The sequence below is a fragment of the Bufo bufo genome, chromosome 3, assembly GCF_905171765.1.
Source record: "Bufo bufo chromosome 3, aBufBuf1.1, whole genome shotgun sequence".
NCBI classification, from domain to species: domain Eukaryota; kingdom Metazoa; phylum Chordata; class Amphibia; order Anura; family Bufonidae; genus Bufo; species Bufo bufo.
In genome coordinates this window covers 162,597,670-162,612,373 of record NC_053391.1, presented here as the reverse complement: position 1 = coordinate 162,612,373, position 14,704 = coordinate 162,597,670, and the positions used below count along the sequence as shown (strand labels likewise).

At 49.9% G+C, this 14,704-nt stretch overlaps 1 protein-coding gene across 1 annotated transcript in view; it reads left to right on the top strand.

Moving 5' to 3' along the window:
• Nucleotides 1-1,960: 1,960 nt before the first annotated feature.
• The window catches only part of PRKX (protein kinase X-linked), a 143,583-nt gene continuing 130,839 nt past the window's right edge, over nt 1,961-14,704 (top strand). Inside the window, exon 1 of the mRNA XM_040423753.1 lies at nt 1,961-2,672. Within this exon, the coding sequence (XP_040279687.1) occupies nt 2,489-2,672 (184 nt within the window). The 5' untranslated portion in view covers nt 1,961-2,488. The remainder of the gene's footprint in view (nt 2,673-14,704) is intronic.

Sequence of the window (14,704 nt, the reverse complement as noted above, 5' to 3'; positions counted from 1 at the left end):
GGGGCACAATGTGGGCATATTATTGGGGGGCACAATGTGGGCATATTACTGGGGGGCACAATGTGGTAATATTACTGGGGGGCACAATGTGGGCTTATTACTGGTGGGCACAATGTGGGCATATTACTGGGGAGCACAATGTGGGAATATTACTGGGAGGGAACAATGTGGGCATATTACTGGGGGGCACAATGTGGGCATATTACTGGGGGGCACAATGTGGGAATATTACTAGGGGGCACAATGTGGGCATATTACTGGGGGCACAATGTGAGCATATTACTGGGAAGCACAATGTGGGCATATTACTGGAGGGCACATGTAACACCCCAGAGTGGTGTTACCACTTCTGCACCTTGCTACTGTCTTTATTGGTCTAACAAAATGTCATCTTGTGTATTTATTCCAGGTCCTCCACAATGTGCATTCATAATCTTGTTATGTAACTGTTTATATCTAATGTGTCTGGTTTACCAGCAGGTGGCAGCAAATATGGCAGAGCTACATTTAGATAGAATGGAACCTTCCATTCCATTCTAAATGCCCCTCCTTTCCCCAGAGAGAGGTGGGTGAGTCCCACTTCCTGTTGGAAGGAAGGGTGGGGATCAGTTTCTAATTAGTCTAGCTTACCCCCTGCTAGGGGCAGGTGTGCGGGGGGCACGTCTCTGCTGGACGTGCCCACGCCAGCCAGAGCACTTTAAATGGGTTCTGCAGTTTGTTTAAACTGGTGATCTATCCTCTGGATAGATCAGCATCTGATCGGCGGGAGTCTGACACCCGAGACCACCGCCGATCAGCTGGTTGAGAAGGCCCTACATTTCTATCTCAAATAATGGGCAGGCTACAGGGCAGGGTCATCGGTATCAGATCGGCAGGGGTGTGACACCCCACCATCAGCTGTTTCGGGTTGCCTGGGCACTGGAAACTAATGGCATACAGTGCGGAAACAGAGGGCTTTACACTGTGTCGTTTCTGGCGCTGGCACACTGCAGTTAGTACCCTGACACAGCTACCACACAGTGCTTCTGGTGCCGAGGTAGCCTCAAGCAGCTGTCCGGTGAGGGTGCTGGGTGTCGGACTCGGACCCCCACCACTCTGATACTGACGGCCTAGATCAGGTACCCCACTGCCAGTCCATTCTCCCTGGTTACTGTAAATCATAGGTGGTTGTGTATGGTATGAGGCACATTGTGTGCCAATGATACAAGGCTGCCTGGCACATGCACTGTACAGCTGGCCAGCCCCACTTAAAATAATTTTCTCCTAAGGACCCAACGTCCCCATCAGTCACTGCGCTGGAGCCTATTGTACTCTGCACCGGTGAGGGACCCGTCCTAAACAACACAGGGACCTCCCATGATAGACAGCCCCTCCAGGGCTCGTTACTCCAACGTGCCGGGCTCACCTAGCGGGGCGTGTCTGAGGCGGCTCAGGTGTGCAGGGTCAGCCCCGGCCACGCTGGTGATTGGCTGTACAATAGCCCGCCCCCTTCTCCTCAGAGCCAGGCTGTACGCGAACACAAACAAAGGGCAGGCGACAGACTAGTAAAAAGGCGTAGCCTCGGCCAGTATCAGGACGTGGGCGTGTCACAAGAAGGGGGGCTTTTGAAACAGCGGCGCTTGTGGGCGGGGCCAGGCGGTGGGCGCGCCTTGTGTTGGAACGACAAGGAAGTGGGCGGGTCGTTGGTCGCTGTATGCCGCTGTTTGGGTGCGGCTTGTGAAAGAGTGACAAGTCATGGGCGGGTCACTGTGGAATGGGATGCGCGTGGTGGGCGGCCTCCCTGAAAGTGATAGACTGTGGGGAGGGCCAATCAGAGTCACCTCTGCCAGAAATGGGTGGGATCATGAGGCGGATTGACGGCTTCGAGCCACAGCGACACGCCCCGCCGCTCCAAAAAATGGGCGGTGTAAGGCGGACAGGCCCCGCCTCCTCTGGACTCTCCTTGTGTGAATAAGCTGCAGTTTGAATCTGCAGGGAAGGGGAGGAGTCAGCGGCAATGTGGTGAAACGGACACAGAAAGTGGCACAACCTCTCACTACTACTCCTGCCCGCAGTACAAAGACGCGTCTGTCTGTACGGAGCCAAGAGACCACGGGCACACGGGCTGCCAACTCAGGGCACAGACGGGCAGCCAGCCCCGGAGACTGGGAGATTGGTCAGCGGGCAGAGGCCGGGCTGTTCCCGGCTACAGGTCAGATGGCAGGATGAGCAGGGACGTGGGACGTGCCATTGTCTGCAGTGCCAGGCTCCAGACACAATGACGGCTGACAGACGGATGGCTGCTGGCAGTGCCACCTGCCCGTACCGGGGGCTTTCCCCGTCTTCTCAGTGAGCCTGCTACTACCTCCAGCTCAACTTGCGTTTCCCGTCCGCCTCTCAGGTTACCGCAAGGTGTGCACAGTACAGAGGTCCTGTCATCAGATGCTGCCCGGCCCCCATAGGAGAAGCTGATCGCACAGTCCTTGTATATCGCTGACACATCGCACCGATGGAGGCGGCGGCGGCCGGGGCGGTGAAAGCCAGAAGTGCCAGCAAAGGGAGCGGAGATAGGGGGGTCGCCAGCCCGAGCCCCGGGTGCCTGGCACTGACTGGATGTGGGCACAGCTCCCCTCCCTGCCCGGAGGGCCAGCAGCAGTACAAGTTGGATGACTTTGACACTGTGGCTACTGTGGGTGAGTTGTCAAGATGTGTCCTGGTGAGGCAGAGTTGTCGGGGCTCTCCTCAGGTATCTGTTATGTATGAAGGTGGCCATTCTCACTGCAGCGGAGATGGGGACCATAGGAGTCAGTGGAACTGACCGGTGCTGAGAGAGGTGGCATATAAGTCACGTTACCTGTGCCGGACAGGGGTTTGGGCTGATGTGTAGCTGTCATGCCCAAGGATGGCGGTGTAGAGGGCTGGAGTGGAAGTGAATAGGTTGCACGACCCGAAACTCTGGGGTTGTGGTTGCGGCACACGTGTGAGCTCCGCTGCGACCCCATACATTTCTGTGCTGGTGCCGCTACACCGCACGACAGGTGTTGCTCAACCAACATCGCCGGGTAGCCGAAGCCTAAGGCTAGGTCTACACCACAACATTTGTCGCGCGACAATTTTTATTATGGTAGCCTATGGTGTCGCACTGCGACATCTCGAATGGATTTTTTGTGACTGTCGCAACATTTCACGTCACAGTGCGACACCATAGACTAGCATTATAAAAATTGTCGCGCGACATTGGTGCAACAAAATTTCGCTCGACAAATGTTGTCGTGTAGACCTAGCCTAAGACTTAGCATTTTGTGGCGGTTTCGCCCCGATCTCACCCTAGGCTTTACAAAGGGTGTCCGTGAGACGCGTCGCCTCGTCCACCTTGCTGCTGCTGCCTTGTCCATTCAATTTTTTTATTTTTTTAGTTTTTTGCGGCCCGTATGCGGAACCATTCATTTCAATGGGGCCGCAAAGAAAACCCCAGAATTGACTCCATGAGGCATTCCGTATCCGTATTTCCGCAATTCCATTCCGCCAAAGATGGAACATGTCCTATTCTTCTGTTTTGCGGATAAGGACAGGCATTGTTACAATGGATCTGCAAAAAATGTGGATGTAACACGGATGTCATCCGTTCTTTTTGCGGATCCGTGTTTTGCGGACCCGAAATTACATACAGTCGTGTGCATGAGCCCTTATGCTGAGGTTTTTCTGCATTAAAAAAATGTGCATAATCTGCGACGTGTGCAGGTGGCCTTAGGTGGCTGCACGCTGTTAAGATTATGTGCGTTTTTTCCGTGCAGATTTTGGTGTGGTGAAACCGCAGTGTAAGGGTCCATTCACACATCCGCAAAACACGGACACCGGCAATGTGCAGGTGACAGGTTATATTTTTTATTTTTTGCGGAACGGAGCAACGGATGCAGACAGCACACGGAGTGCTGTCCGCATCTTTTGCGGCCCCACTGAAGTGAATGGGTCCGCATCTGAGCCACCAAAACTGCGGCCGTGGGCATGAGGCCTATTTCCGATATTATCAGATCTGTGGACAAAGATTCACATACAAGTTCTGCAATTCTTCCGGCATGTTAGATAATTTCCTAAAGAACAAAGACGCGGTGCAGGAGAAGACGTCTTCTGAGAGTGAAGATCTCTTCATGGGATAGAGGCAAATACCCCTCACTGTGGAAGGTCTGGTTACTGGTTTCTCCTGGTTACTGCAGTGCTGCCCACATTAATTTGGGCTAGGAGTTGGACCCCTGCCGATCCGGTATTGGTGATCTACGATGGGTCATGATCAGAAAACCCTGTTCAGTCTTGCCGGTCTAGAAGTTGTCCTACTTGTTGAGGTCCACGTTCCTCACCTGGGTTGTAGTCCTCTAGTTGGCACTGGGTATTGAGCTTGATCATTAGACCCTTGGCTGGACGTGAACTGTGATTGGCACTTCCCTTCAGCCTCTTCTGGTAGCAGGTGATGCGGAGTGATTTAAGGTCACCACTCTCCAGATCTACTGAATCTTTTACAGATTCACGGAGCACTTCCAATTCAGCTCACCATGTGAACAGAGCCTTGGTGCTGGTTGTGTGGCGGGCGATGGGCACTGCTGGTTGGACGCCCATGATAGGAGAAGTTGGAAAGCTGACACAGAAGCTTTTGATTTCAGTAATGGCCCTTCGCGTGGTGTTAGAAAACTCCGCACAGTGCCAAAGGGCTTTCCCCGCCTTGTAGGACCTATATGGAAATTGCGTTAGTGAAGTCAGACCTCAAACCACCATTCATCTCCCTGCATGTCCTTTGGTCTCCATGTCCCCAGTGGTTTTTGTGGGATCGTTTTTCCTGTCGGACATTTAGTTTTGTCACCGGGAAAGATGCTTCTTCTTAGCAATAGCTTTTGGGCTGCGCTCTGTGTGCTACATCTGTTCTGATTATGGAAGGTTATCCCCTACCCACACGAGAATGGGGGCCGTGTGGAGCCCCCCTGAAATAGACGGATTGGATGGTGAGAACTGCGCGCCACCGCTCCATTCCTTTCTATGGAAGCACAGTAGAGGCGGGTGCTGTACTCTATCTCCTGCGCTCCCATAGAAGTGAATGGAGCGGTGGCGCACTTTTCCGATCAGCCGCTCACTTCTCGGGGGCTCCACATGTTACAGGGCCCCCGTTCTCGTGATTGGTGGGGTCCCAGCTGTAGGACCTCCACCAGTCTGATAGTTATCCCCTATCCACAACAGCAACTTGTTATAACCAGGGTATCCCTTATCGAGACAGGTCTGTTGCAGGGAATGAACCCCAACTCCCTCACCACAGCGCCGGACCGGCCATTCAGACCTTTGCATATATCCTTTTAAGGACTTGATGCATCCGCTCTGTTGGCCGGTAGTGATTCCTCTCCACCTTTCCCCTCACATGCACCTAGGGTTGCCACCTTTCCCAACAAAAAATACCGGCCAAATTAAGCCACACCCAAATGGGGTGTAGTTGTGGGGGCGTGGCTTAACACAGGGTGTTAAGTCGCTATCCTACTGTGGCTCCCAGTAATATTAATACTCCCCTCAGAATTAATACTGTCTCCATTAGTGCCCCCTAGAATTAATGCCCCCATTAGTGCCGCACAGAATTAATAATGCCCTCATTAGCGCCCCTAGAATTAACTGTCCACATTAGTGTCCCCAGTAATATTAAAGCCCACCATTAGTGCCCCCCTGGAAGAGTAATGCCCCCATTAGTGCCCCCCCAGGAAGAATAATGACCCCCAGGAAGAATAGTGCCCCCCAATTAGAATAATGCCCCCAGTTAGAATAATGCCACCCATCAGTGCCCCCAGTTAGAATAATGCCCCCATTAGTGTCCCCAGTCTGCTTCTGCAAAAAAAAAAACACTCTCCTCCATTTGCTTGCGCTGGGGTGAACGCCCCCTGCTGACTGGAAGCTCAGGACCTGCTCTCCAGCGTGATGACGTCTCACAGGTCCTGTCCTGCACATCCAGTCAGCAGCGCGAGCAAATGGAGGAGGTGAGTGTTTTTTATGTTTTAATTAACACGGGAGGGTTGGAAAAAGGCTGCACTAATGAGCGCTCCACAATGGAAGCGCTCATTAGTAGCAGTGCGCACTGGAAAATACTGGCAATTAAAATGACCGGCCTCGGCGTGGCCACTAAATTACCGGCCTGATCCTAGGTTCAGTTGAGCGCGCACCACATCTCTGGTGGCGGCTTATCTCCTCTAACAATAAAGCATCAGGCGTGTTAAAATTCAACAGCCCGATTCCTCTCTCCCCCGACATCTGAGAGACATCCAAATACCTAATACACATTAGATCGTCAGTCCTGGTAAAATCTGTGAGGGAGACTTCTCAAACTGGAGTAAAGGAAAACTGGCTTAGTTGCCCATAGCAACCAATCAGATTCCATCTTTCATTTTCCAAAGGAGCTCTGAAAAATGAAAAGTGGAATCTGATTGGTGGCTGTGGGCAGCTATTCCAGTTTCCCTTTACATCCCTTTGATAGATTCCCCCCCCCCCCCCAGTGGGTTTAGCCGACCATAATGTGTACGGGCACCTTTAGTACTGTAGGTTTCATGCATTTGCTCCAGTGCCCGGCCAGATCTGCCAAGTTTCAGTCTCAGTCAGATGGATCCAGATTGATAGCTTAAAATAAGCCGACCTTTACATTGGTTATTGACTGGATCCCTCCCGTATGTGGGTTGGGGGGATTTACAGTATAAATTGGGGACCGTAATATGTTGCCTTTGACTGTAAGTAGATAGAACATGTTTGAAGGCCTTTTAGAGTTTTTTTGGGGCTTAGCATCCAAATGCAATTGTGTGGCCGCATGAAAGGACCTAAAACGCCTGATATATGACAGAAGTAACTCACAAAGGCTCCTGGAGTGTGACCTGGATGTCCTTTCTAGTTGGGTCCTGGTAGCATTGCTGTCACGGATCACTGGTTGTGGAACCATTGTGCCAGTAACTGGTTTGATGTTGGGCCAAACCCTAAGGCCCCTTTCACGCGAGCGTGACGGATTGGCTCTGGATGCACTCAGTGAAACTCGCACTATTTTGCAAGCAAGTTCTGTCAGTTTTGTCTACGATTGCGTTCGGTTTTTTCTGCTCGGGTGCAATGCGTTTTGATGCGTATTTCACGCATTTTATAAAAAAAACCTGAAGGTTTACAAACAACATCTCTTGGCAACTGTCAGTGAAAAACGCATCGCATCCGCACTTGCCTGCGGATGCAATATGTTTTTCACTGAAGCCCCATTTACTTCTATGGGGCCAGGGCTGCATGAAAAACGCAGAATATAGAACATGCTGCTTTTTTCACGCAACGCAGAAGTGATACGTGAAAAAAACCGCTCATGTACACAGACCCATTGAAATGAATGGGTCAGGGTTCAGTGCGGGTGCTATGCGTTCACGTCCCGCATCGCACCCGCTTGGAAAACTCGCTCGTGTGAAAGGGGACTAAGGGGGTCATTCTGGCAATTCCCCAGTATTCACCCTTTAAAGCCTCATTCACACGTCAGTGTTTCACGTACGTGTTCTCCGCGGACAGCATACGTCCCCATTCATTTGTATGTGTGTATTCATACATCAGTGTTTTAGCACGGTCCGTGGGTCCATGTTTTCAGCACGGATGCATGTCATATCTTGGTCCGTGTTCCCGGATCACTCACGCCCATTATAGTCTATGGGTCCGTGAAAGCCACGGATGACGTCCGTGTAGCATCCGTGTTTCATGGATCATTAAAAAGAGATGCTTTAAAAATGATTTTTCAGCTGTTCAGTGTCAGTGAAACACGGATGCAACACGGACAGCAAAAAATGGACTCATGGACTCAACACGGATCCTTCACGGATGCATCACTGACCACTTGCTCAAGGATTTGAACACGGATATGTGAATTAGGCTACTTTCACACTGGCGTTTCTGGCTCCGCTTGTGAGATCCGTTTCAGGGCTCTCACAAGCGGCCCAAAACGGATCAGTTCAGCCCCAATGCATTCTGAATGGATAAGGATCCCCTCAGAATGCATCAGTTTGGCTCCGTTCCGCCTCTATTCCGCTCTGGAGGCGGACACCAAAACGCAGCTTGCAGCTGACGATGCGCGGCCAAACTGATCCGTCCTGACTTACAATGTAAGTCAATGGGGACAGATCCGTCTTCACTGACACAATATGGTGCAATTGAAAACGGATCCGCCTCCTATTGACTTTCATGGTAATTCAAACGGATCCGTTCTGAACGGATACAATCGTTTGCATTATAGGTGCGGATCCGTCTGTGCAGCTACCAGACGGATCCGCTCCGAACGCAAGTGTGAAAGTAGCCTCAGGCTTAACTCCTGAACAGTGATATTGACTGCTTCCTCCTGGAGGGTCCTGGTGTACTTGGCAGCTGACCCCCTGGAATCATGAACTCTGAAGCCAGCGGCAGGAGACTGAAAAAGACACCAAAACCGCAGACACAGTCTGAACAGGCACCAGGACTAGAATGCAGGTCTCCAGGGATCTAGATGGCACACAAAAACAGGCAGAGCTGAAACACTGGACGACTAAAACACAGACTGGACCAAAGGAGTAGGGAACGCAGACTGAATACGACAGGAACACAGGCAGGATCAGGTCAGACATCATGCCGGACGCAGATCTGACATACAGACTGGCAAGGACTGGAGCGGCAGAACAACAGAAGCACATACTGATACTGTTGGCAGCACACGGTGCAGATTAAGGCCTCATGCACACGACCATTGTTGTGTTCCGTTCCGCAAAATGGGGTTCCGTTGTTCCGTGATCCGTTTCCGTGTGTCTTCCTTTATTTTTGGAGGATCACCAGACATAAAGGATCCTCCAAAAAGACAGGTTTGCCATGCAAATGATAGGAAAAAAACGGACGCGGATGACAATCTTGTGCGCCTCCGGTCCCATTGACTTGAATGGGTCTGCGAACCGTTTTCCGTGAAAAAAATAGGACAGGTTCTATTTTTTTGACGGACCGGAACCACTGATCACTGACTCGGATGGCAAACGGTGCATTAGCCGAGTTTTCCACGGACCCATTGAAAATCAATGGGTCCGCAGAAAATCACGAAAAACAGAACAATGTACACGGAATAAATCAACGGTCGTGTGCATGAGGCCTTAATGTGCACCAAAACCGAACACAAAAACGCGCACATAAATATGTTGTTGCAAAAACCGCATGTGTTTTTTCGGTGCATTGTTTTGCCGCACCAAAAATGCAGCACTGCCGCGACGTTTAGCAGCGCCCGAAGTAACAGACATATAAGCGGTTGTCTTACGCACACAGTTAGTCCACACTTGAGTTGTCAGTGATTGGCCATTGTAGGTTCACCTCTGTGTTGTGTTCCTAGGCTGGAATAGAATAGCAGAATCTGGCGGCAGAGGTGCGCGCAGCTACGTATAACAAAAGGCAGAAAACAAGTGAGCTCTTTATACTCGCCGTTACCCACTGCACTGTACATAATGATTTTCTCTTTAGGGACTTTCCAGGAGAACAGAATATTGCAGGCCACCCAGAGGTTGTACTGGATAATACTGTTGACTATATGTCTGTCACACTAGTGATACAGTCTAATGGCTCATCCACACGACCATGTGCCCCCCGTGGGCGTATTGCTGCCTGCATACAGTGGGTCCGCAATACACGGACACCCGCCGTGTGCATTCCGCATCACGGATCGCGGACCTATTCACTTGAATGGGTCCGCAATCACGGAAATGCAGAACGGAGGCACGGATCGGAACCCCACGGAAGCACTACGGAGTGCTTTCGTAGTGTTTCTGGCCGTGCCTCCGCACAGCAAAAAAGTATCGCATGCACTACTTTTTCGCTGTGCGGACCGTCGGATGCTTGAAGGGGTCCACGATCCGCATGCATCTGCCCCACGGTCTGTGCCCGTGCATTGCGGACCGCAATTTGCAGTCCGCAGCACGGGCACGGACCACTTACGGTTGTTGGCATGAGCCCTAATACAAGCATAGTGCAGCCTGCAGTGAGAAGATGACCCACTATATGTAAACGGGATTCTGTCAGCATTTTGAAAGCCGATTCTATCAAGGCTGTCATTACACCATGAAAGGCGTAATCCTCCACAATAGGAAGCTTGGGCTTGACCCGCAAATGGTTAAAAATAATAATGGCTCTTACACTCGCCTTGCCAGTCCACTGACTCTGTCGCTCCAACAACGCCCGGTCCCCAATGCGCTCCCCTTCCTGTTCATTTGGTCAGCTTAAAAGATTGTTCAGGAGAGAGCAGTCAGCCAGTCCGATAGACTTGCTTGTGAAAAGCATTCTGCTATGGACTGGAACACATGCTGGTTTGGAAGCCAAAGGGTTAATAGAAATCTGTTACGCGATTTTGTTCTTATCGGCTTTTAAACAAAACTTGTCTTAAATGGTCACTACTTTTTCAATCAACTTTGTAGAGATCAGTGTTACAGGCGAATATAAGAAACTTTGTAATACATCTTGTCATAAAAAAATGCTTCTTTCTCCACTCCCCCCGCCCCCCCATCCTAAACTAATATGTTGTGCGAAATCTGTTTTGAGAGACCAAAACGGATTGCCAGCTCCCCAAAGAATCAGATTACATACTGCCCATTAATGTCTGTGGAGAGGTGACAAGGAATGAGCTGCTAGAGGATGAAAAAGGCATTGTTCCTGTCTATTTTCTGTTCAGGGCCTGCACAGATTCTGTCGAAAAACAGGGACAAAATCTCTTGACCTTTTTTTTTTTCTTCTGCTAAACGATTGGAATCCCAAGTGAAAACCAAACAGACAGTACTGTAGTCAGTGAGGTCCATTTGGTTCAGTTACGTGCTGATCTGGCACTTGATGTGAACAAGCCCTGAGATATATTACAAAGTTTCTTATATTCACCTGTACTATTAATTTTATACAAGGTTGAAGAGCTTGTGACCATTTAAAGGGAACCTGTCACCCTGAAAATACAGTTCAATCTACAGGCAGCATGTAATAGAGCAGGAGTAACTGAGCAGATTAGCATGTATAGTTTTGTGAGAAAAAGTTCAGCAAAACATGTGTTTTATGCATTTTAAGGCTACTTTCATACTTGCGGCAGTGTGATCCGGCGGGCAGTTCCGTCGTCGGAACTGCCGATCTGCCGCTGACTGAAAGCATTTGTGAGACTGATCCGGTTGCGGATCCGTCTCACAAATGCATTGCAAGGACGGATCCGTCTCTCCGCTTGTCATGCGGACAGACGGATCCGTCTTGTATCTTTTTTCTCATTTTTACTGGTCTGCGCAGGCCGGAAAGACGTATCCGGCATTCCGGTATTTCGAATGCCGGATCCGGCACTAATACATTCCTATGGGAAAAAATGCCGGATCAGGCATGTCTTCAGTTTTTTTTCGCCGGAGATCTTTGTCCTGATCAGTCAAAACGACTAAACTGAAGACATCCTGAACGGATCGCTCTCCATTCAGAATGCATGGGGATATGCCTGATCAGTTCTTTTCCGGTATAGAGCCCCTGTGACGGAACTCTATGCCGGAAAAGAAAAACGCTAATGTGAAAGTACCCTAACTCACAGCATTTTTCTTTGTTTAGGAGTCATGTGGGTGGTCCTATCGGTGATTGACAGTTCTATCTCTATGAGAGAGGACCACCCACATGACTCCTGAGTATAGAAAGGTGCGTGATTTTGCTTTAAAGGGGTTGTCTGGGTTGCTCTCCTTTGCCCTGCGCTGACTCGCGAAGGGCAAAGGCATTTTTTGTAGTTCCGGTGACGTACCGGGCTCTCCATGGGGCTGCCAGGCGGAGGCTTCCGCCCAGCAGTGAGCCTGGTGACGTCACTGGCACTGATGAGTGGGCTTTAGCGCTGCCCTAGCCTGTAAAACGGCTAGGGCAGCGCTAAACCCCGCCCATCAGAGCCGGTGACGTCACCGAACACACTGCCGGCAGTGTGTTATTATAAATAAAAGACCCGATACTAATGCTCAAATGCTCCGATACTAACATCGGGGTGGCTGCCTGGGTGAAATTATGGGTATGACCTGGTTCAGCTCTGACACCTTAAATTTTTTGCTTTATAAGATGCACCTGATGATAAGACGCACCCCAGGTTTTAAGAGGAAAATAAGAAAAAAATATTTTTTTATCAGATCCTCAGATCAGAACCCCATAAATATTTGGACATCACATCAGACCCCCATATCAGGACATCACATCAGACCCCCATATCAGGACATCACATCAGACCCCCATATCAGGACATCACATCAGACCCCCATATCAGGACATCACATCAGACCCCCATATCAGGACATCACATCAGACCCCCATATCAGGACATCACATCGGACCCCCATATCAGGACATCACATCGGACCCCATATCAGACCTTAAGTCAGACTCCCATCAGACCTCAGATCAGCCTTCAGTGTCAGACCCCCCAATCAGATTAAAATAAAAAACTCCTCCTATGCCAGAGCTCCTCTCCACGGCTGGTGGTCTCTGCAGAAGTCGCACTACCCTGTATTTTCCGGCCTGTGCTGCACTGGCGCTCAGGACAGTGCAGTGCTGTCCCAGGAAGGAAGACCAGGAAGGGTGCGTACCAGAAGCGCTAGCAGCTCTTCACTCCCTGTGCCCGACACCTAATGCATAATGGAAGTGCTCACTAGTATTCGCTTTATAAGGGGGGGGGGGGGGGGGGAGAGTGTGTCTTATAAAGCGAAAAATCCAGTAAATACATGAAATCCAAGTTATATGAAGCTTTTTTTTTTCAGGCCGCAATTGATCAATCTGCTCAGCTCCTCCCAATCGGTAACACAGATTGGACTGCATTTCCAGGGTTACAGGTTCACTTTAATCTATTTGTCCACGCCCGATTCAAGAGGTTTTCCAGTACTTTAATATTGTTGACCTATCCTCAAGATAGACCATCGGTATCGGTTCGGCAGGGGTCAGACACCCTGTATCCCGCCAGGTCAGCGCTGGAAGTCGGGACTCCACAGTTCTGTCTATTTCTGTAGTGGACGGGTTACTGCAATACTGCTGCCAATGGGACCAGCTCCGTCCAGTACAAGAACTCATGGAGCTCTGGAGCTACTGCAGACCACAGATGGTTGGGTGGGGAGCAGGGTGTCATGGGCATAGGCCATCAGTAGAAATTGCATCCCTGGAGATTTCATGGTCGGCAGCGTTTATATAACCATCGACTACAGGAATGGTAGCCCAACACATCCATTCATAGATATCAATAGAAAGCAACCCGGGATTTTTTCTTTTTTGGAGTATTGCCTTGTCCAGCCTGCTAGATGCTTAGGATGTTTGCATCAATGTATTTGCATTTGTTACGTTTTAGTTTTCAGAATATTTTGCTCATGTGGAACAATCCAATTTAGGCTACGTTCACACTAGCGTTTTTTTGAGAATCCGTCATGGATCTGCAAAAACGCTTCCGTTACCATAATACAACCGCATGTATTCATCATGAACGGATCCGGTTGTATTATGTCTTCTACACCCAAGACGGATCCGTCACAAACACCATTGAAACTCAATGGGGAACGGATCAGTTTTCTATTGTGTCAGAGAAAACGGATCCCTCCCCATTGACTTGCGTTGTGTGCCAGGATGGGTCCGTCTTGCTTCGCACCACATCGTGGACAGAAACGTGCTGCTTGCAGCGGTATTCTGTCCGCGATGGGGACGCAACCAAACGGAGCGGAATGCATTCTGGTGCTCTCTGTTTCGTTCAGTTCAGTTTTGTCCCCATTGACAATGAAGGGGGACAAAACGGAAGCGTTTTCTTCTGCTATTGCGATCCTATGACGGATCTCAATAGCGGAAATGAAAACGCTAGTGTGAAAGTAGCCTTATCTAGAGCTTAAACATGACTTTCTTTTTTTTTTTTTTTCAATCTTTCATAATTGGTAGGTAGGTTGTATGTTGTGTATACCAAGAGCAAAACACGTGATGGACCATTGGCTTTGAATAAAGCATGTGACTGAAGATTTAGCAACGAGGCGATAAGCCTATGGTTGGAAACCACATGCCTCAGATTACACCGACGGAATCTATACCCATGGAAAAAATAGTCTCAATTGTCTCGACTCTCGACTGTAGGTTATCTTCTTAAGACTAAGTCCTTGTATAGTATTGCAGTCGCTGGAAGTTGGTTCCATGCATGTTCTGGGGCGTGCAGATGAAGCAGGAGCGAAACCCGGACCGGGCAGCATTTTATTGTATATGCCAGGCATGGCCAACCTGCGGCTCTCCAGCTGTTGTAAAACTACAACTCCCACCATGCCCTGCTGTAGGCTGATAGCTGTAGACTGTCCGGGCATGATGGGAGTTGTAGTTTTGCAACATCTGGAGAGCCTCAGGTTGGCCATCCCTGGTATATGCGATGTTGAAAGAGAAAAACTTTGTAAGGGCTCATGCACACGACCGTATGCCCTCCGAGACATGCGTTCCGTGAGCGGGCAATATGTCCCAGAGCGGCATACATCGCGCGCACGGTAGCGCACAGCATCATAGGTTACTATGCCAATAATGTATATTAACCATAGGTTACTATGATGCTGTGCGCTCCCGTGCGCACGATGTATGCCGCTCCGGGACATATGGCCCCGCTCACGGAACGCATACGGTCGTGTGCATGAGCCCCAAGTAGAATAAAGTATACTGAATGCTTTTATCTACGGGTCTGCTCCATGTAGTTTCCCTTTTAAAGGCGTAC